This window comes from Galleria mellonella, unplaced genomic scaffold, assembly GCF_026898425.1.
Source record: "Galleria mellonella isolate WM207_F2 unplaced genomic scaffold, CSIRO_AGI_GalMel_v1 utg55, whole genome shotgun sequence".
Classification (NCBI taxonomy): domain Eukaryota; kingdom Metazoa; phylum Arthropoda; class Insecta; order Lepidoptera; family Pyralidae; genus Galleria; species Galleria mellonella.
The window spans coordinates 2,343,141-2,367,117 of NW_026442115.1; the positions used below are offsets into that span (position 1 = coordinate 2,343,141).

The window sequence follows — 23,977 nt, forward strand, 5'->3', positions numbered from 1 at the left end:
CTGTAACCAAAGAAATTAAATATTTTATTGTATTTAGCATACACGACTCTTAGCATTTGTTGTTCATTTTCATATTCAGTAGTTACCATACCAGTTTCCCCACGGTTTTGTGAGACAGGGATAACTTAGTAATTCATCATAATAATTTTAAATAAGTAGTCCATTCACAAACTTTATAAATAAGATATCTATTATATTATTTTTAATTATTTATATATAAATTATAATCATGATATATATCAATCGATTTTTTCCTGTCTTCTGAACTAAAAATTTTGTAGATTAATGTTTACCCTGGCAACACGTAGCGAAAAACTACAATTCAGAATAATTTACATTGTTTCCCAAAATGGCAACCTCATAAAAATAATAATATTATTAAAAAAAACAAGTACCTATTATTAGTACTTGTTTTTTTTTAATTGTTCATTAAATAAATATTTTTCAAATAAAAACTAAGTAATTATTTTGTTACTCCTTAAAAGTTTTTTAAAATAATAAATATAGTAATAATTTGATAATTATTTTATTTCACAAATTCCTTTCACATTTTTAAACGTGTAATCCCCTTACAGAATGAAATTCGGTTCTTTTTTCTTAGTCGGGATATACGAGGTCTGTCCGGAAAGTTCGTATAAAAGTGTTCTGGAATGCGAGAAAGAGGAGTGGGGAGGCCAGGTAAGCGCAGGACCCCTTCCTTATGTCCCTAACAATGCTTCAGTTCTGGTCTGACCGCCGTGCGGTGCGAACTGGCTTGTCACGCCATCTGTGAAGTTACCTCTTAACGAAACCCCGTCGGCATGGAGCCCGCTTCCGTTGAAGAGCAGCGCGTCGTAATCAAGTTTCTCTCGAAACTCGGCAAGAATGGCCGTGAAATTTTTGCCGATCTCAGAACAGTTTATGGGGATGATGCTGTGAAGGAACCAACCGTCCACAAGTGGCTAAAAAGATTCAGAGAGGGCCGAGACAATGTTGATTGTTTTTTTCGATGTTCGGGGGATTGTCCATCAAGAATTCGTCCCTCCAGGCCAGACAGTTGATGGAAAATTCTACGTCGATGTGCTCAGACGCCTCAAAGCTCGTGTGGCACGAGTTCGTCCAGAATTGGCGCGAGAGGGGCGTTGGATTCTTCACCACGACAATGCCCCTGCCCACACCTCTCTTGTTGTCCGTGAGTTTTTGAGTAAAAATTCCATTACGGTGACCGAACACCCCCCCTATTCGCCGGATTTGGCCCCGTGTGACTTCTTCTTGTTCCCAAAAACCAAATTGGTACTTCGGGGGCGGCATTTGGGGGACATAAATGAGATAAAAAAAGCTACGACGGGGCAGCTGAGAAACCTACAACCAGAGGACTTTCAAGGAGCCTTCTCACAGTGGAAACGGCGTTGGCACAAGTGCATTATGTCACAGGGGGAGTACTTTGAAGGGGATAAAATTGATTTACCTGAATAATTGTAAAATAAAATTTTTAAAAAACTTTTATACGTACTTTCCGGACAAACCTCGTATATCTGATATATATAAAAATAAAATCGGATTTTTTGTTATAAACTATTTACAAATTGTGCTAACTTCAAAATAAAATAACTGTTAGTTTTTTTGTATTATTTATCAAGGTTAATATCTATTTTAATATTCTTGATTAGTTTATTGGAAAGTAACTAAAATGTATAGGATAAAAAATTAATACTGCATGCCCATCTGTATAAGGGAAACCACTACAATCTTCGGAAGTGTTTAAAATTCAAGTGAAGTAAAATATGTCTTATTTACAAACATAATTCTTTTTTAAGTAATTATTAAACAAAAATTGAATGTAATTATAAAACATTTGGAGAAATAACTTATTATTGCTTTGAATTATCAGAAAGTAAACTCGCTAATGGTAGGTTGTTAGCTATTGTCAAATAGTAATAAATTTATTCAGTCATTATAAAGGAATAATTTATTTTATAACCTCTGACTTTGCGTTTTGCTTCTCTGAAGTATGCAATGATTTAGCTAGAAAAGCTCTTTACAACATTCATAATGTAAGAAAAAAGAAATTACCAAATGATGGATGTCCCAAACTCTTTTTTGTACTTGGTTTATTGTTGATCATCTGAAACAATATATTAAAAGTTAATCTATACTTTACAATTGATAATATTTGTATAAGAGGGTTACTGTTTCAGTTGTTACCATACCATATTTTTCCCCACGATTTTGTGAGACAGGGATAACTTAATTATATCATCATTCAAAAAACTGTAGTATAGCTGAATATAAAATTGTGTATGAGGACAAGTTGGTTTACCACATTTTTTAATGTAAGTTTAGTAATGAAGTATTGATAGTAATTATTCACAATTAATTGAGTTCTAATTATATTGGGTTTATCAATCTAAGACTAATATTTATTTTTACATAATGTACAATATTTTGCAGTTCACAGGTACTTACTCATTGTCACAGTTCATGGAACAACCAGTTGTCTACTGCCTTTGGTATGCCTCAAACTATTACATTACAATTTGGGTATTGCTTTGTCTAGACATGTCGGTTGGACAATTGATAGAAACATTCTTTAGAGTGCATTATCATAGAACTTCTGATAGTTTCTGAAACACATTTAAATTTTATTAGGTGTTTGATATTAGGTATATCAAATTTATTTTATATTAATAGTTATTAGTCAGGAGAAAAATTATCATCAAAAATTTATGATATATGCTTGTACATAGCATCATTTAAATTTATAATAAATAATAAAAATTGTATTTGAAACTACTTACCATATACTTTAAACATAAATTCTTATTTTCATGGTTGGTTTCCATAGTAATATTTATTTGGTTTAATTTTGATATTGAATTGCATTATTAAGATCTAAATTACATTTGTTTATTAGTTAAATTTCTAACAAAAAAAATTACTAAGTAATTAAATAAATTCCAACTTTTAGATTTAATTTACATGCTCCACAACTTTAGTCTTATTGTCGATATTAAAATTTCTTCTCTGTTAATCTGAAATGAAAAGATAACTTCGATTTTATTAAAGTATTACATATCTATTACAACTTTATAATAAATAAAATAATCAGAAAATCAATCAACACATCTTATTCTGACTGGGGCGATATAATTATCATCACATAAGTAAAGATGAGAACTTGTTTGTAGTATAGTGATGAAATATTTCATCCATTGATTTTGTTTTATTTAATTAATTATAACATGTATATAAGTGAAATTAAATTTTTAAAATATTTTCGAATTTTATTTCATAACAAAATTTGAAAATATTATCTTAGATATCTTAGAATAGTATTTCACAAATAAATACTTCATAAAAATATTATATATCGAGAACTAGGCAATTAGCGTGATAATTTATGATTTTAATTAATTTAATATAAGACGAACATTTAATTTTTTGTTAACTTACCATTAAATGCAGTTACAGTCAAATCTGTTGTGGGAGTTTTTCATTCCAATGTTGTACTTTGAAACTGGAATTAAATATATTTATTAGCAAAAATCTCATAAATTACTAAAATCAGAAGCATAGTCTATACAATCAGAAATTATCAATCATCAGATATTCAGATAGGGGCGATACTATTGTCATCATGGCATTATACAAACAAAGGAATATTACGAAATAATAACATACCTGTTTTCCCCATAATTATATTCTTGTTTTATTTTTTTTCAGCATAACCTGTAAGAGATTTTATTTTTTTAATATTCATGTATACAATAATACAAAATTTGTGATATTAATAATTCTATATCAGTAAAAATCAATCATCAATGATCAGCTAGGGGCGATACTATTAGTCATCATAAAATTAATTAATTACCAGAGGGAGACTTTGTACAAAAGTCGATTGCTTGGGTACCTCTGTCCCATTCGTGTTTCAACCGTGAAGCAGTTGTTTGCATGGCTGTGTTTCGGTTTGAAGGGTGGGATACGGCGTGAATTTACTGGGTACAGAGGAATAACACCTGAGTCCTCAGGAATGGCAACGCATGGGGGGTATCATGGGCTAAACAGTATACTCTGTTATGTCCATGGTACTGCTCACGTCTATAAGCGACGGTTACCACTTTCCATCAGGTGGACTGTCACCTTGTTTGCCATTCTAAGTTGTATAAAAAAAAAAATTTGTTATTTAGAAACAAATATACAATTTGATTGTATACTGACTTACTATTCAGACAATAGATGAAAATTTACTTCATTTACTCCAAATTCTTCCAAATCCTGGCAATAAATGAAACATAAAGTAAATAAACATAATAATTCATTAAGTGATTCAAATTGAAAGATGCATAATCAGTATTTTGGTAAATTTGAAATCATATTGATTCATACGAACGAGACTATTTTATAAGTCATCACTTTAAAATTTGAATTTAGAGTATAATTATCCATGTTTACAAAGAGTTTTGTATGATTCCATTATCATATATAATGTTAAAAAAATGTATTTTAAGAACTTACATGAAGTTGTCCATTGTGAAGATTTTGCTGGTTTCATAGATCTGTTAACAAAAACAAATATATTAAAATATGTTAGAACAATAGCATGAGTTTTGAGTAAACTGTTTATACTATGTAAAATATTTGTTACACTCAACCCTTGGAGATGTGGCTATGGAAAATCACATTTCTTACACAGAGTGTGATAATGTTCCTAACCAGAGTCACATATGACAGTTTTTGTCTATCATACATCGGCTTTGGTAGGGTATGTAAAAATAAAACAGTAGTATAGCTTTCACCAACCTTTTTTGAAGCATTTTCTCTCTACAGATCTTCTAGATCTGCAACATAAAAATTTAGATTAATAATATACAATGTTGCACTATGACTTTGTATATGATATGATAAATCAGTTAAACGGTATTATTGAAATCACTAATGATCATACGAACGAGACTAAAAATAATGCATCATTTTATCTAATCAAATAGTAAATTAAAACCTTAACTATACATGTTACTAACCTTTATTAAAATTAGGCTCATTGGTGGTAGAGGCTGAAACATAAAAAATATTGAGTAAAACAAAAACATCACATGTTCTACAAAACTCAAGAAACTCACCTATTGTAACATAAATGGAGAGTTATGGAACACTAATGATACAAATTAATAGCTAAAAGTAATTCTTTATTTTAAATCTGTCCATAAATAGTAGTCACACTTTAACTTTCAGACAAGAAAAGAATTACTTCTTCGCTGGTTTCTTAGTGGCGGGTTTTTTTGTGCGCGGCTTTTTCGCAGGTGTCTTGGGGACCTTCTTCTTGCCAAAAGTGCCGGCGCGCGCCGCCTTCACCTTCAAACTCTTAAAAACTGCCGTTCTTGCGCGGTTTCTCTTCACACGTGCTGATGATAACTTGAACCTATCATAGTCTGTCATCTGAGCGCGTTTCTCTTTATTAGCTAATTTCTGTGCCCATTGACTCTCGGCCCACTTCTCGTTTAATTTAGCATCTGTCCATGCTTTCCTTACAACACGAGTGGGTGCTGTGAAGGGATACTTGAGGCGGAATTTAGTTAAATGAAGCTGGTTTAAGCGGATCTGTTGTCTCTGGACTCCGCTGCCGGGTCCATCAACTAGAGCGCGCGTTTGATCAATGACGTCTACCACGCTAACCAACTTTCCCTTCAGGGCGCCGTCAGCCACCAGGGCGACACGCCCCGGTTCTACGTACCGAGCGAAAGGCATGACGTTCTGGAATTAATAAAAAAAAATCAATTTACTGATACACTGCACTTGATTTAAATAGTATTTTTTCTAGTATGTAAATAACAAGACAGCCCACATTCACAACTATGGGAATTATCATGAAATAAATAAAAATAAGGATCACTATATATTGAAATTGTCATCAATAATTAACAGTTATAATTTATAAATAAATTAGAGGGCATTTCATTACGATTAAAGACGATAAAAATAACCTAACCTTACAACGTCCCGAGAAAGAAAAGATAAACTCAAAAAGAAGATACTATAACCATGACAGCAATGACAGATAAATGCAGTGTCGCCATTATAAAAAATGGATTACGAAATACGAAACTCCTTGTACTGATAATCAATAAAACATGATGAATTACATATTTTAAAAGGAATATTAAAATAATAACCGTAAATCATATGGTTGCCACATTTCTTCTTATGCAAATATAATTAGTTAAAAGAGGACGAAAGATACAGTTTTTATTTTATTATTCCTTCTATGTATTTCGTAGTTCTTAACTTTTATTCCTGTGATGGCTCCTGTAATAATAGCTATTAGCGATGGTCATAATATATAAATTTAGTTTATGATGGTCTATAAAACAATAATTTTGGGAAACTACTAAATTAAAATCTTAAATTAAGAGATATGTTTAAAGAAATGACGCGTCAAAATCGAGCTTAGTGTATTAATTAGTATTTATTACTTTATTTAGTTTATGACTACTGAAAATTAAATTGTATTTCTTTGGCAGGCTCATTATAAAATCTTGGCCACCGTAGTTTGAATAAATGAAATATTATCAGATAATATGGCTGAATAAGTCTGATTTCTTTACATTGTCTATAAATTTACAATAAAGAGAAATATAGATTATTAACCATAGACCATAGACAAGGCTATGCAGGAAATGGAAGAAAGGGCAAAAAATTAGCGGCAAATTTGATTTATTTATTTGTACAAGTTATATGAGTTGCTAGGAAACAATAATCATAACATATGGCAAATAAATAATTTGATCGATTATTTTTGTGATTTTAATAAATTCAATATGCGATTCAAATATTCAAAAACATTTTTAGAAGCGCAGGTAATTAAATATACCTATATTAATAAAGAGCTACTTTAGTGTGTATGGTATTTATTAAGAGCATACTTTTTCACTTGGATTATTTGGATAGACTATATTGTGAGTAAATTTAAGAAAAGGTCAATATATCTACTTGGATTTATGTTAAAAATATGTTCTAAAGTTGGTATCAGGGTTGTTATCTAGTGTATGTTAACGTAACACTTTGGACATTTCCACTTTGTAATATAAGTTGACGGCTTACTGGATTGAAAATGGTAACTTTCGCTCACAGTAATGAACAGCGCCATGTGCATCCGTAAATATGTGTTTAATTAAACAGGAATACGAGAGTCCTATTGCGGATTTAAGTTGGTCTCCAAATAACGTGAAGCTTGCGGTGGCGACATGTGAACGAGTGGTGTTACTGTACGACCGGGAGGGTGTGCGGCGTGACAAATTCAGCACTAAACCAGCAGATCCAGCGGCAGGGAAAAAGTCTTATGTTATAACATGTAAAATATTATTCTTTTTTGACAAAGACGTTGGTGGTGGTATGCTCACACGATTGGTCATACGAAAACGAAACGTGTCGTTTGATCTAAAATGTGTTACGTGTGACCGATTTTTCCATGTATTAGTTAGAGCAAATTAAAAGCAATGATCAGATAATAATATCCTTTTCAGTAAGATATTACCACTACTCTGGCTTAAGGCGGCATGTAAAAAGGATTTTGTTTTGAGTATTTTTCTCTTATAATGCAATAATGTGCGCGGAATGAAAGAGTCCAAAATACATTTCAGGTATATCATTTAGCGAAAACTCTGAGCTGCTGGGTATAGCTCAAAGCGACAATATGGTGTTTGTGTATCGTGTGGGCGCAGATTGGTCCGGCAAGAAAGTGATTTGCAATAAGTTCCCTTTGACTGGGGCACCAACGCAGCTACTGTCTGCTGATAACGGATTCTTCACTGCCACTACAGATGGCAAGATAAGGTTTAGTTTACAACTGATAATTCTTTTATTTTATTATACAATTTCAAATAGTAAACAAGTTGATGACCTACCTGATAAAAATGAAACAATCGCTATTGTAATACACTTTTTTCCTTATATGTACCTGTATATTTCAAGTAAAATAGCGGATAACACACGTTGTAAACATGGATTCAGAGAAGAGAAGGACAAGTCAGTACTTGTCCTTCTCTTCTCTGAAGAATAAGATAAAAATAAGATACCAGTGTATCTTATTAATATTTCTTATTTTACTATGCTTCTAATTATGAAATGTTTTGAACTGATAATATTTTGTTTTTGGATAAATTAAATTATTGTAATAAAATAGGTGGTACTGCACATAGCATATGTTTCTGAAAGAAATTTTAGCAAATATTTTTTAATGCTACTTAGAATGATAAACAAGCTGACGGTCCAGCTGCTGGAAAGTGGTAACTATCGCCTATAGTCATAAACAGGACCAAGGACAACAAAGTGTACTGTGTCGCTATATATATATATATATATATTGAATTTACATAAAATCATATTGTCTGTTTGTTAGATCCTTGGATTGTAAAAGCAATAAGAGCTCTAGTTTATGGACGGTCGGGACATGTTGCGTGTCTCTGGCCAAGAGCGGAGAAGGCACCTTAGCTTCTGGACACGTTGATGGTACATTGTACCTCAACGGTAGATTACTTCTGCGCTACGCATTGCCCCCCACCGCTTTAATACTATTGCCACCGTATGTGAGTTCATTATACTTTTTACTGAATAATGAGTGTTAGTGTACCTAATTTGTAGATTAGGATTTTAGTTTTCTGCGGTATTATTAGAAAACAATGCTCAACAAGCTAGAAGGGCACTAAAGACTCATTCTTTCTTTGCGCTTTCGTTGTTAGATTCGCACTTGTCTAGAAGGAAATTTTTCATAGAGAATTTCAAGAACGATTCGCGAAGCTGTTGGGTTTCTTAGATCAATTTAATATATACTAGCAACCCGCTCCGGCTTTGCACGGGTACACATTACATCACATCACATTATATACTTCTAAAATAATCTGTGTTTCTTTACTATATTATGCATGTATTATATATATATATATATATATATATATATATATATATATATATATATATATATATATATATATATATATATATATATATATATATATATATATATAAACCTTTCTATTGAATCTAGTAAAAGAAACGCACTAAAATCCGTTGTAAGTTTTAAATATCTAAGCATACATAGGGACAGACAGACGGAAGCAACTTTGTTTTATACTATGTAGTAATGAAGTATGTTGTTACCTAGTTAGCAAAGTTCGTGATTTTACCACTGAGGTTATCATATAGCTTATACGTTAAACCCATAAATAATACTACCTCGAGATTTTATTATTCATGGGTTTATGTACTTAGAAGCTACATTCTAGTCCTCACAGTTTTAGCAAATGACAACTATCATAATTTTTTTAATTAATGAATGTTTCTGGTGTAGTGTGGTGATTGTTTTTAAACTAAATTTACAATTTCGTATTTCATTAATTATGAAGGTATGACTATGACTATGGTATGGTATGACTCGTAGCCTTTTTTAATAGATATTTATAAAACGTTGACAGGGATACAGACTAGAATAAAAAAAAGTGCAATAAAATAAGAACAGAAAAAGTGTATATTGAAATTTATGATTGACTTCATCATTACTTCAGTTGATAGTGGGCTCTTGTGACGGCCGGGTGACGGTATACGAGGCGCAGCGTGGTGCTCTACTGCGCAGCCTAGAGCCTCAACTACCGCCAGATCGACGTGATATTATTGCTGCCGCGCCGAGTCCTTCAGGGCAGGTCAGTTTAATTTTTAAAAATTCTGTTACGAAAATATTGTTAGTCAATGTATTGGTTTCGCTCAAGTAAATAATACTTGTTGGCTGACTGACAGACAATCTTAGATGTATTTAAAAGCCTGGTAAACCGTGCCTAGCTCAAAATTGTTTGGGGTGTACTCCGGAATTGGAGCGGAATTTTCAGTTATGGACAAAAACATGTTTAAGAGATATATATGCGCCTATATGTATATATGTATGACTTAATTATTTTAAGGTAAATAATCTTAAATACGTTAATGTAGACAAACCAAAGATATAAACTTGTAATCATGTAGGTCCTAAGAAGAGACTTTCCAACGTTCCAATAGGTATGGTAAATATTTGGTTTACACAGGCGAAGCAGGTTACTGTATAGTTAAAAAGAAATTATTATGCTTACTAATAATTATTACACATAATTACTTGCGTTATTGTTTATAGACAATAGCATTCGGGGTATTCGACGGGTGTCTGATAGGTGAAGTGAAGGAGTCTGGTGGTGTGGAACTGTCGCCGCTAGTTATACCGAACATGTATGCGACGCGTGCCCTCGCCTGGAGCGCTGATGGTACCAAGTTGGCGGTCGCCTCGCAGACCGGCGCCGTTATACTCCTTGAAGCTGTTCTCAGGTTATACAGATAATTCTTTAAAGTTTCATATTTATTGACTGGTATTTAATGTTTTCTATGTTCACTTGACTGAATGACGTAGAGAAGGGATTATCAGGCTTTGTATGTATAAATATAAATTCCTTTGAGGCATTTTAGAAAGCAAACGCGTGGACGGATTTTAACGACCCTTGCATCAATAGGTTTGTCTTAATTTTGCGAATGTTACTAAAGATATGAAAATTGACAGCAATCAATTTAAATAAGCAATAAGGTTAAGCATTTAATAATAGTTGTAATCTGTATATATTTGTTTTCTTCGTACTATTTGTTATAAATGTATCAATATATGCTGTGTTTGCCTATAAAAAATTGTTACACTTAGTTCTAAGCTCCATATTTGTATAAATATTTACACTATCTTGTGGAAACAATTGTTGGTGAACCTAAATAAATAAAAAAATAGGACGACAATGTAATACTGTGAAAAAAAATTAAAGTCGACGAACTAAACATAGTTCGGGTTTAGTTAACAAACTGAAGTATTGAATTGAACAAGTATTTGATTATCACCTTTAGATTTCTCTTATCATTTTTCATTTCCGATGACCATTTAGGATTTTTAACGGTTTAATGTTAGTTAGCAACCATTCTTAGTTATTTTTTTTTATATCTGTAGGTACCTATTGATCTCTATTTGTTATAGATAAACAATAAATATTAATTTATAAAATACATAACATGTCACGGTATTGTAAGATTATATGATCACTATAACATATATGTATACGAGTAATGGGGTACCAAAATCTAAGCAATTCTATGGTAACGCTTCTTATTTCGCTACAAGTGTTATTCGCGGAGATCCATAATATTGTTGCAGAAAATTAATAGCGTCACTATACGCATATGTTTAGTTCTCTCATAAGGTATGTTCATTATCATGCCGTGTTACGGTAAGTTATAAAAGTGCACATTAACCCTGGAACGCGCTTCCTGATGCCATTAAGAGACTACTGACTAAATTGTCTTTCAAAAAAAGCGTTCACGCTCACTTTTTATCTTTATCCGAGCAGTAATTTGCTTTATATTATTCCCAAATTCGTTTATATATGTTATTTTAGTATGTATGTATATCAATAATTAGTAGTAGCGCATTCGAGTATTCTGACACTTCCCTATGGTTGACTGGGAGAGAATGCTTTTAGCATTAAGTCCGTCATGTACACATATTTGTACTAATGAATAAATAAATTTATTTATTTATTTATTTATTTATTTATTTATTTTAATAAGGCACACATAACAAATTATAACCTTTTGTTAGGTTTATATATAGATAATTATGGTGTTAATGCTAGGTTATAATTCAAAAACATGTGTACACAACATGATTAACATTTAAACATAACATTTCAATTTCGACACGTGGAAAACATAATAATTAGTAAACATTATATACATATATCATAATTTACATTAAAAGAAATTGAAATCATAAAACTATCATCACACAAGAAAAACAGCCCAGCCTTAGGATGGCCTTAACATGAACCACATCACTAAATACCAGTAAACGTGCAAGTTCATTCCAAACGGCTCACGCACCTCCTGAATGATGACAGCTTCATGTCGAATATATCAATGAATTTGTGGTTGAGCATAAGATCATTATATTGTCGGCACATTCTGACAAGTGGATTATAATAAGAAGTATTGGTTCTGTGAACCTGAAGAGCAAACAATTTATGACTAGGATTTCGTGACTTAAATCTTGTATTAAGGCGTATGGCTGAAAGAAGAGGAGGTGATTCAATTATGTTATTGACTATTTTAAATAAGCAAATTAGGTCACTGCACCAGCGACGTGTTTCCAAAGATGTGATACCGAAATACCTAAGTTTATCTTCATAAGACTTTAATATACGGAGTTTATTTGACTTAAATGAAAGTATTTTTAGACACTTTTTTTGGACATGTTCAATGCGATCATTATGGATTTTATAGAACGGAGACCAGACAACGCTATTGTACTCTAAAATACTTCTGACAAGTGCAAAGTATAAATATTTTAAACTCTGATAATTCTTAAATTGTTTAGTACATCGAGTGATAAAACCTAATAATTTGTTACTCCTGTTAACTACAGCGTCATAATGTTCGTGAAATGTTAATTTTTCGTCAAAAGTTATACCAAGATCATTCACAGATCGCTTGCGCTGCAATATTTCTTCATTTATTTTGTAATCATATACAATTTTACGAGCGTTACGTGTAAAAGATACAATAAAACATTTTTTCACATTTAAAAACATATTGTTGCGATTACACCAATCAGTAATAATATTGATGTTGTCTTGAAGCAATTGACTATCACTTTCATCCTTCACCGTACAAAAAATCTTAAGATCGTCTGCATATAACAGGGTAGGGCACGTTAAACTTTCAGCAAGGTCATTAATGAAAATATTAAATAGTAATGGGCCTAAATGTGATCCTTGTGGAATACCTGAAGAGGCAACAACGGATGAAGACAGATATCCTGCCAATGCCACTAATTGACTTCTATTAGCCAAATAAGATTTAATCCACCTTAAAAGATTCCCATGAATGCCATACTGTGCCAACTTATGATAAAGAATCAAATGACTGACTTTGTCAAATGCCTTAGAGAAATCTGTGTATATAGAGTCCACTTGTAATCTTTTAGCGAACGATCTGCATAAATAATCCTTATATTCCAACAAATTACTTGTAGTTGATTTATTACTTATGAATCCATGCTGTTTAGTTGATAAGATTGGTTTGACGTGATTATAAATGAAATCGTAAATAATACTTTCAAATATTTTTGCAAAATGAGACAAAATGCTGATTGGTCTATAGTTCTCACACTGAGAACGGTCACCTGACTTATGAATAGGCACAACATAAGCCATTTTCCAGTATGAAGGAAAAACACCAGAATCCAATGATTTATTAAAAAATATACATAACGGGACACTTAACTCCTTACCACAAGCAATTATGAATGATGGTGGAATAGTATCCGGTCCTGCACCTTTACGTGAGTCTAGTTTCTTAATTTTCTTAAAAATATCGTTTTCAGACAACAATATATGATAGATTGAATAATTATGATATATATTGTCGCTGTCATTGCACATAAGATTAGAAGAAGAGGTTTCATAAACTGACCCAAAATATTGAGCAAAAAGTTCACATGCCTCTTGACCATTTGAAGAAATAAGGCTTCTGAATTTCATTGATACTGGCATAAAATTAACAGTTTTTCTACTTTTTACGTATTGCCAAAAAGATTTTACATTAGTCCTAAGTGAGTGTTCAATCGAAGATAAGTAGCTGTTATAACATGACTTCATTAGATTACACTATATTACTACTACACTATACTACACTATATTACTATATTCACTTCATTAGATAGACTTCAATTAATTAAATGAAGTGATGGTGGTGGACGTGCGTGGACATGTGTGGGCGTGTGTGCACAGACGGTGGGTATGGCGCGACAGCGTGGAGGTGCAGCACGTGAGCGCGCGCCAGCTCGTGTTGCGGCGGCTGGCGGCCGACGCGCCCCCGCTCACCGTTACCTCCAACCAAGCGCCAGACATATACAACGTGCGCTTCATAGGTGAGCACGTGTAAACGCTTTGGAATGCTAATCACACCTTTGCGGGGGCAAATATATTGTTAGTAATAAAGTTTGTTTAACGGCTCCATTGCTAGCAATATATCCTATCGGGTTCTCCTGGATGCCACCGCGGCTAGTTAGTTTTTTTTTAATGAATGATAATGGAATGGTAACCCCGTCTGCGGTATACGCTGGCGGAGCACCAGTGAGGGATGATAGGTGAGGATGAAAGCAGGTCAGTTAGCCCATCGTGACGAATTCAACGATAAATTAGTCACGATAGTTTCCATGGGGAACCGCGTGGAGGTTGACCTGATAGGGTATATTGATAGCAATGGGGTCTAACTTCCCCATTACTAAGAATCCCTTCCCATGGCTAGTTAGTTAGGTTAGCTCATCGTGATGTATTCCACAAGAATTAATAACGATGATTTATAAGCAGACTGCATGAATGCAGTTCCCGTTACTAACAAACCCCTTTCCCTTGACATGTACACTCTTTTTAAATGAATAATAATGGTGTATTAATTCCACCTGCGCAATCAATAAAGCTGATAAGTACATACTGTCCCGACATAGAACGCCCAACTCTTCCTTTTCCGTGGGTGTCGTAAGAAGCGACTAAGGAAACTTAATGATCGCGGGATGGCAGCGTCCCTTTTAAAACATCACCAAAGCCTAATTGCAGTTGCTAACTCAAATACCATGCGTGGCAACTACTGACAAACCGGGGGAGGCCCTATGCTCACTAATGGACAGTTAACGGTTGACATGATGATGATGATGAATCAATAAAGATAAGGAAAAAATCAGGTCAGACGACCTACTACTATTATGATGAATATATCAAAAATTAACTACGTCTGTTTCTGGGAGCAACTGCATGGAGGCCGACCTGACCAATATTATTGCACTAAGAAATTTAGATATCTTTTAAATGAAGTGATACATATTTCTTTTAGGTAATGACTGGTATGCAGTATGCCGAACTAGCAGCTCACTAATTCTTTGCGACATTGCTCGTGGCCTAACTAGCGAGGTAACAATACAAAATTAATAGAATGAAATTTTTAGCAGTAAATACAATATTAATCAACAGTATGTTATTGTGTAGATTCAATGGACGGGTAGCGGTGAACGTATATACGCGGCTGTGGGAGGCGCATGCTTAATTCATCGTGCTGGAGAATTGAGTGTCGTTGAATATGGGCTTAATAAAGTCCTGCACACTGTGAGTATTTATTGGAAATATCTGAGCTCAAATATTCAAGAGGAATGTTGTGACATTAATATCTAAAATAAACGGCCCACTCGGCCTTTTTTAAATACGTCGTGATACTCAATTCTATTCTTATTCTTCAATTCCTATTACCGTTTTTTTAATTATATTTTAATTTAAAACACATATGTAGTAGTATGTATGTATGTAGGTTCGTACGGAGCGCGTGAACCCGCACGTGTTGAGCGTGCGCATCAACGAGGGCACCTCGTCGACGAGCGGCCGCGACCGCAAGCACCTCGCTTACTTGCTCGACAGGCAGACCATCGCTGTTGTTGATCTATCTACAGGTAAAGAATACCATTGAGAATTGATCTTCATTTTGTAATAGGTACATTAGATTAAAAAGTTTATATCGATTGTTATTTATCAAAATGCTACTGATTACAACCGTGTTGTTCTGAAACTATCTTATCCGAACTACAAAAATATTTAATTTTTGGAAATTCATCAAATATTACGTAACATTTTTGTGTGAAAAGATTTACAGTAATCTTGGTTTACTAATGCGTAGTTAGTGTTTAAAATATTTAAAATACAAATTCTCTGTCGAAATGCCTAAATCCGATTTTATTGACTGTGTCTATGTCACAACCCGTTTGAATAACTTATGTATGCATTGTAAAGTTCAATAATAGTAATCTTTGGTAGGGTGTATCATGATGAATTATTAATTTGGTTCAATATTTGAGATTAACTTCTGTAATAACACAATTTCTTCTCATGACTGTGACTGTTCCAGGCGTTCAACTAGGACAATGGTGGCACGAAGCTCGAATTGATTGGCTTGAACTTAACGAAAACGGACAATTGTTATTGCTGAGGGACACGCGTCGTAGACTTGTGCTTTTGCGTCTTCATAACGGGGACAAGGTAAAAATCGCCTTTTGGCATCCAAAATATAAAATAAAATAGGATATAAATTATAGGAAATAAGATGGGTAGCATAATAATTGATATTTTATAATTTTTAATAGGCTTTTTTACAACTATGCGCACCACACTTATTTTTATATTTATTTTACAATGTTATTGTTTATTGCAAATATACATTTACATTCAAGTAGACATATTTTTAATTCATAAATTTATTGTATTATTTGTTGTAGCTAATTGATATTTTAATTATAAATTACTATTTTTTATTATCATCCCAAATATAAGTTATATAAGTGACATGATGTAAAACGATGTAACATACATTTAATTTTTAATATGCAATAATAATTTAAATAACATAAAATTGTATCATAATTTTATTTTTAGCTTTTTTATAAGATATGAATATTTTCATAATTACATCGTTTAAGGAATTAAACAGTTGTCAAACTTAGTACTTTGCTACATGGCCTTTGTTAATAATTTTAAGAATGTAAATAAACTCATTTAATTTCAAGTAATTTTAAATAAATTTATGGTTTTTATCAGTACAGTAAAAATAAAATCTCGATTTTTGATGAAATGTCGATTCGCTAGATCGATTCAATGCAATTCATATCCATTAAAAAGATCGATTTTTAAGTCGAAATCGATCTCAGATCGCCTTGCCGAGTATGTAGTGTATTTGTCCTTAATCATTCGCTACTTAGATATATTGTTAAATTATTTTTTAGGAAATTATAGCAAGTGGAGTTGGATTCGTGCAGTGGATAGAGAACAGTGACGCAGTCGTGGCACAAACACCTACGCACTTATTAATTTGGTAAGGTATTTTAGCATTTCCACTCAATCCACCTTTATTGTTGAACATAGGGCTCCCCCATATTTCGCTATAAAGAACGATCGAATCAACTGCTACAAATTTGATTTTCTTGCTTTATCTATATTTTTTTTATACTACTGAAAATGGCAAACGAGCTGACGGCTCACCTGATGGAAAGTAATAGCCGTCGCCTAAAGATATGAACAGTACCATGTATTATATTATATAAGAGATTGTTCTACAATGCCTATTTTTATGTTTACCGCTCATTAAACTTTTGTTCGTACCAGCTATCAATTTATTTGGATATATGACTATAGCTCTCAATATTATAATTACGAGTATGTTCCATGCTTATATTGACTGACTGTCAGACAATGTAAAGCGAGTATTTTTTTATAGGTGGTAATTGAATGGTAACTCCGCTTGTGCTAATAGTTACACGCTGGCGGTGTATTAATGAGGGACGATAGATAAAGATGAAAATGCAGGTTAGTTAGCCCATTGCGATGAGTTTATTTGGAATTAAACACGATGATTTCCATGGGGACCGCCAGGAAATCGCTAAAGAAATAGAGTTAAGTCCCATTACTAACAATTATTCCCTTCATCGTACAATCTCAGTAGATTAATTTAGATGCTAAAAATTTTACTGATATTTATTTCATTAACTACGGGTTTTCTAAGCTTCCCACAAGAATGGGAGAAAATGAACTTATGTGACAAAAGTAGTAGGCAGGGGTTTAGGTAGCATATAAAATTGTGTAGATTTATTTAGTTTAATTAATTAACATATAGTCTATATATATTAATAAAGGTATTCAGCTTGGGAGTCGGGAAGTGTGGAAATGGCGGAATGTAGTGGTGGGGTTGCGGTGGAGGTGGACTCGCGCCGTGTGGTGTTTGAGGGCGGACAGCTGCCATACCTGCAGCTAGATGAGCACCGACTAGCGTTCAGTATGGCTTCATTTGTTTTATTATTTCAGAGAATATTTTATCAATAAATGTTTTTTTCGGTGTTGAGACTGTATTGTTGTTTACGGATTGTGTTTTGAAGAACTCTTCGACATTGTGCTTACCGCCACCAATTACCGTCGCACCGCTTGCCATCGGCGGGGAATTCATCCTCACAGCCTAGAATCAAAATGGTCACGTATACTGCGGTTGTAGTGGTTCCTCACACGAACACTCAGGTTGTGGTACGTTCTTCCTGCCGAGGATTTCCTTATAGACTACAGCATAGGGTTCTTTAAAAACGACGTAATAAGGTATATTATGGGTCGGCAACGCGCGCATGATATCCCTGGTGTTATAGACGTCCATAGGCTACGGTGACCCCGTTTACCATTAGACAGGTCGTTTGCTTATTTGTCACCATAGTATTACAGTATAAAAATATTGTAGGTGTCGAATTTTCAATCTTGCAGTAATAATGAAGATCATGTATGTCAGCAAAAAGAGTAGGTGCATTAATTCATTGACGTGTCATATTATTCTGTTCGCATTTTCATACCATCCAGTGATTGTCTTACCATCTCCCACATGATGGAATGTGGTGATTACCGCCAGTAGATTCGAATATATTCTAGAATGTACCATATTACTCATGGTGCCTTATCATTATTATTTCAGAGAATTGAGATGTTGTACCTCTTAGAGGTCACATAATATAGCCTTTCAAAACTAGTGATCGAATAATAGCCATAGTCTAAGGAAGTTTTACATTGTGGCATATATATTTTGTTTGAAGTTTGAAGGCTTCACCTTCAAACCGAATAAAACCAACGGACACATTTCTGTGTTGTAGTAAGATTAAGATAGTGTTGATGTCCGTTCCCAGCTCTACCGTCAGATAAATACTTATATCTCTCAATTATCTTTAATCTCCGATGTATTGTAAAGTCTGTGTAATTACCCTGGATAAACTTTCGACGGTCATTTCCAGACAACGCCCTCCGCAGCGGCGACTTGGTGGGGTGCGCTTCATACCTGGATGGCGTGGACAGCAGCGCTGACGTGGCACCGCTGTGGCGCCAGTTGGCTGACCGTGCTCTTGCTGATGATGACATACAAGTAAGTAACATTACTTTTCATGTACTGATGAAATAAAAATATTACCACTCTTATTCATTTGCATATTTACAGTTATTTAATATATATTCTTATATTTTAGACGTATTACGTTCAGTCATATAATATCTTTGCACATAGAAGACTTGCTCGCATCCTAAGGTTGACAATTCTGGAATGGGAACTATTCAACTCAGCGAATCTTGTATTTTTTTTTACCATATGGGATATGATAGAAAAATTACAGAATTCTGTAGGGTTGGTTCAGTGATAAAGAGTCAGTGAGCCGAGATTTCAATCTTTATTAGATAAATATTGTTCAATATAGTTAGTTAATATTTGAATTAATTCATTATAATAGCTCGCAGCCAAGTGCTATCGAGAGGTAGGCGATGAAGCTCGTACGTTTTACCTTGACAAAACCGTAGAGTTAGCTACTGAAGAAGGTGCTGGCGATATTAATGCAGGTACGTTATATTTGGTTAAAATATATAAAAATACAATGGACGAAGTGTAGTGACAGATATGCCCAAGTTGTTTGCTTGGGCATATCTGTCTTATTCGTGTTTCTATCGAGAAGCAGTTGTGTTTGCATGGCTGTGTTTCGGTTTGAAGAGTGCGATATGGTAGTGAATTTAAAGGGTACAGAGGAATAACATCTGAGTCTTGAGGAATGGCAACGCATGGCGGTATCATGGGCGAAACAGTATACTCTGTTATATCAATAGTACTGCTCATGTCTATAGGCGACGGTTACCGCTTTCCATCAGGTGGGAAATCAGCTTGTTTGTCATTCTAAGTTGCATAAAAAAACATGTCGTGCATATTTCAATCTAAAATAGAACTCTAGTATACCATAGATTTGACACTTGGTGTCGTTAATTGGTTTTAGGTTTAAAAAGTCCATTAGTTCGTGCAAGACTAGCAATATTTGCCGGGGATTTGTCAACTGCCGAAGAATGTTACGTGAAGAAAGCTGGTCGACCTGAGCTAGCTATCAGCATGTACAAACAATTCAATAGATGGACAGACGCCATCTCTCTTGCCGAGAGGGTAGATCGTGCATTGGTTACTACTTTGAAACAGCAGCATATGGATTACTTATCGTCAACTGGTAGGTATCACATTACTTATTTCAATATTTTTTAAATATTTTTACAATAGTGGAAAAAGTCTAAATAAATAGGCAGATAAAGTTAACAGTATAGTTTTGTATGTGCCCGTTAGTAATAATAATTAAGTAAATTAATTTTCCTCCCTTTATCAATCATGTGTCAACTTGGCATCAGGGTATGATTTTTTATGGATGAAAATGGAATGTCATTTCAGCCTGCGGCACTGGACTAAGCCGGCGAGGAATCAGTGAGGGATGATAGGCGAGGATGAAGCAGGTCAATGGCCCATCGTGATGAATTCATTAAATGTTAATTACGATGATTTCCAAGGGCACGTGGAGGTCGATCTATTAGAGTGTATTGCTAGTAATAAGCTTATTAGATCACATTACTAATAATTCTATTCCCCTTGTATAGGTAGATTAGGCGAGGCTGGCGCAGTGTTAGCGGCGTCCGGAGATGTACAAGGCGCAGTGCGCGTGTGGCTCAAGGGCGGTAGGGCGCGGCGTGCGGCCGCTCTGCTGCTGCAGCACCCCTCCCTACTGCGGGACTCTGAGTTGATGGACGCCGTGCGGACGCAGCTTATACAGGTACGTTGTAGGCCATTCTGTTGTTTATCATAAAAATTAACACTGGTAGTCAATTGAGTATTGTAATTTAGTAATAGAAGTAGTTTATTTCATAGCCTAAGGCGTATGGTATATGTGCAGCGTCGACATATGTTTGCAGTATAAGTCTGTCAACCACACTACGTAACTCCCTCGGCGCGACACCTGAAGTGTTTTTAAATTTGTACTGTGTTGTATGAAAATAACAGACTCTTGCCACACAAGTGTATGTGTCAAGAATTGAACGTGTTGTAAGAGTTTCGTCTATAAATTGTTGATAATATAATGTATGCGTTGGACATTTACTATTACATCATTGTTTAGAGTTAATAAAAAGCATTAAATATTAGAAACTATGTTACAGGAAGAGTGGTGGGAAATGGCCGGTGAGTTAGCGGAAAGAAGTGGTGAGAACCGAACAGCTGTAGAATACTACGCCAAAGGAAACAATTTTGCTAGAGCTGTACAACTTGCTCGAGAAGTATGTTTAAAATTATTTTTGCTACATCTGTTTTAAGTAAAGTGTTTTTACAATGTTGATTTTATAAATAGTTATTAGGACAATTTATAAAATGTAAAACTTGACCAGTATCTCTTTGGGGTTGCTGTGTCAGATGGCGACTCATTACATATGCTAAGTCCAGCCAGATTTAAAAGGCAAGTGGCCTATATCGAGGTTTTCTTTTGAGATCAATAGTATCATGTGTTGTGATGATGACGATTGAATTATATTGCAGGGAGGGTGTATGGGTTCAATATGTGCAGTATGTATGGTCCACATTAAAGTCGATGAATATATTAAGATTTTCAAAACCTCTACTGTGACTATAAATATCCCATTATGTAGATTCAACTAATTTTGATCCCTTTCAATGTTCATCGAATTCTGGTGCGAATTTTGTTGAGCTACTTATGTATATAACGGCATTTACGAGTTTCTGTGTATGTTCTCGTGTATATTTGATGGTGAGTATAGTGGTGCGTCACCGTGTTGGCCCCGGTATAGAATGGGTCATCCCTTCCTTTCCTGTGTGTGTCGTAATAGGTGACTAAGGGAACTTATGCTCAATGGACGGGCAGTAGCGACGCTCTAAAAACATCTCTAAAAGCCTAACTGCGGTTGCTAACTCGCCTGCCAAACGCGGCAACTGCTGGCTAAACTCCCCGTATGGAGAAGGTTTATGTTAACCCGTGGAGCGATCGGCTTTAGGCTAGCTCGCTACACCCACTGCGTCACCGATTTTTTAAATTATCAAATTTCGATTAGAGGTTATAATTAAATGGTTTTCTTTATGGGTGAAAATGGGTGGATAGATGAGAATGAAAACATGCCCGTTAACCCATCATGATAAATTCATTAGGAATTAACCATGATAGTTTCCAGGGGGAACCGCGAGGAGGTCGACCTGGTTGGGTATATTGCTAGCTTAATAGGATTTTTCCATTACTAACAATCTCTTTCGCTCCACGGATAAATGGGTTTACTACCTACATAAATTTAATGAAAACGACGCTGCAAATTTAAGTTATGCAACAGATGCTGTTGCATTAGCGCGCGGTACAACAATTTTGTTCGGTACAGCGTATGATGCATAAACGCTGGAGGGGTTAAGCAGTGGACAATGAACGGGTGTAATGTGGTGCAGGCGTGTCCGGGCGAGGTGACGCGGCTGGAGGGCGCGTGGGGCGCGTGGCTGGTGGGCGCGCGGCAGGCGGGCGCCGCCGTGCCGCACCTCATCGAGGCGGGCGACACGCGCGCCGCGCTCGCCGCCGCCCTCCGCGCCCACCACTACAGGAAGGCGCTGCACATCGTGCAGGTACACCCGCCGCCACTACCACCACCGGTACTGCACCACCTGCTGTCATATCAGAGGAGGTGGAGTGGTAGCAGAGCGTGGTCACGTTATTAATGACAACGCTGGGTTTGTTTGTATGCACAGAGTTTTATTATTTCAACGGAAAATTCATATTATTCCTTACAGTTGGAGTAGCACGCCATGTTTTTTTATCAATATTAAAGTTATTGAGTAAATAGCTTCTATTCAAGGCATGATAACCGTTTCGCGTGATACAGATGGTTACACTAGCTCTTTTCTTACGTTGCGATCTTGATCGTGTATATGTTAATCATCAATAAATAAAACTGACCTAATATATTAATGAAATATAAATTTTCACAGGTTATCGAAGACAAGGAATCTATACGAGAATACTGCGAGCAGTTGGGTGATCATTTTATAGCAACTCAAGTAAGAAGATTTTAATTGTAACAGTTTTAATTAAAAATATTATATCCCGCTGCGCATGTGTGGCACTCGCAGTGCGTGCTGTCTGTACGCAATACGCATTTGCCTCAGTATAAAATATCTATAAAAATGCTACAATAAAAAAAATGTTACGTATTAATTACACCAATTGATTGGTTCTTTAATTGTATCCTTGTATATCGAGAAACCGAACTAATTCGATTTAGAAAATTCTTGACTTGCTTGAGAATTAAATTTAAGCGAGTCGATCGATTGGTAGTAAATTAAGTGGTAGCATGATATACGAAACTTAAATAGTAAGGTAATGACAGTTCATAACTATCCAGGAGTGGGAGACGGCTGAGCGCGTGCTGACGTCGTGCGGGCTTGCGGAGCGATGCGTACGCGCGTACAACGCGGCGGGCCGCGCCGCCGACGGCCTGCGCCTCGCCGCCGCGCACCTCAGCGAGCGCGACACGCGCGACATCTACATGCCGCTCGCGCAGCAGTTGCGCCGCGACGGACATCTACGCAGGGCCGAGCAGATCTACATCGGGCTCGGCGAGCCGGACGAGGCCATTTCTATGTATAAGGTACTTTATAAATACTCTAGATTAATGACTAACTAATCTGCTTGATTGGCCATTATATAGAAGGCTACCCGTTTGCTTTTCCGTGGGCATAGTAAGACGTGACTAAGGGTACTAAATAGTAGAGGGATGGGCAGCAGCATCCCTCATAAAACATCTCTAAAAGCTTAACTGCGCTTGCTATCTCGTCTGCCAAGCGTGGCAATTACTGACAAAACTCCCCTTATGTTCAGCAGTTGTCCACGGCTAAAATGATGAATCTACTTGATACGTTACTACACGTATTTACTTATTTATTTAAACTTTATTGATTAATAAAATGAAGTGATTTTTTAGTTATTTATGCACATAGGTCAAAATTATTGAATCCTGTCATCTAGCAAACATTTTCAGCCGATTATATATTAATTTTC

The 23,977-nt window shown here is 35.0% G+C and overlaps 2 protein-coding genes across 2 annotated transcripts in view; one reads left to right on the top strand and one right to left on the bottom strand.

Annotated features, from left to right (window-relative positions):
- Positions 1–5,148: 5,148 nt before the first annotated feature.
- LOC113520955 (60S ribosomal protein L14) lies at positions 5,149–6,116 on the bottom strand. Its single transcript, XM_026906381.3, has 2 exons — positions 5,966–6,116; positions 5,149–5,730 (listed from the first exon to the last, which is right to left on the bottom strand). Exon 2 carries the CDS (start codon positions 5,722–5,724, stop codon positions 5,224–5,226), a length of 501 nt encoding a protein of 166 aa, XP_026762182.1. The 5' UTR covers positions 5,725–5,730; positions 5,966–6,116; the 3' UTR covers positions 5,149–5,223.
- A 607-nt stretch (positions 6,117–6,723) lies between these two features.
- Positions 6,724–23,977, top strand: part of LOC113521465 (intraflagellar transport protein 172 homolog) — a 30,490-nt gene continuing 13,236 nt past the window's right edge. Inside the window, exons 1-21 of the mRNA XM_031912804.2 lie at positions 6,724–6,833; positions 7,156–7,327; positions 7,617–7,809; positions 8,375–8,561; positions 9,537–9,671; positions 10,133–10,320; positions 13,815–13,954; positions 14,917–14,993; positions 15,069–15,185; positions 15,385–15,523; positions 15,976–16,106; positions 16,847–16,935; positions 17,753–17,892; positions 18,881–19,008; positions 19,367–19,472; positions 19,898–20,119; positions 20,538–20,710; positions 21,093–21,209; positions 22,375–22,545; positions 22,909–22,977; positions 23,322–23,567. Coding sequence (XP_031768664.2) covers positions 6,795–6,833; positions 7,156–7,327; positions 7,617–7,809; positions 8,375–8,561; positions 9,537–9,671; positions 10,133–10,320; positions 13,815–13,954; positions 14,917–14,993; positions 15,069–15,185; positions 15,385–15,523; positions 15,976–16,106; positions 16,847–16,935; positions 17,753–17,892; positions 18,881–19,008; positions 19,367–19,472; positions 19,898–20,119; positions 20,538–20,710; positions 21,093–21,209; positions 22,375–22,545; positions 22,909–22,977; positions 23,322–23,567 — 2,979 coding nt within the window. The 5' untranslated portion in view covers positions 6,724–6,794. The remainder of the gene's footprint in view (positions 6,834–7,155; positions 7,328–7,616; positions 7,810–8,374; positions 8,562–9,536; positions 9,672–10,132; positions 10,321–13,814; positions 13,955–14,916; positions 14,994–15,068; positions 15,186–15,384; positions 15,524–15,975; positions 16,107–16,846; positions 16,936–17,752; positions 17,893–18,880; positions 19,009–19,366; positions 19,473–19,897; positions 20,120–20,537; positions 20,711–21,092; positions 21,210–22,374; positions 22,546–22,908; positions 22,978–23,321; positions 23,568–23,977) is intronic.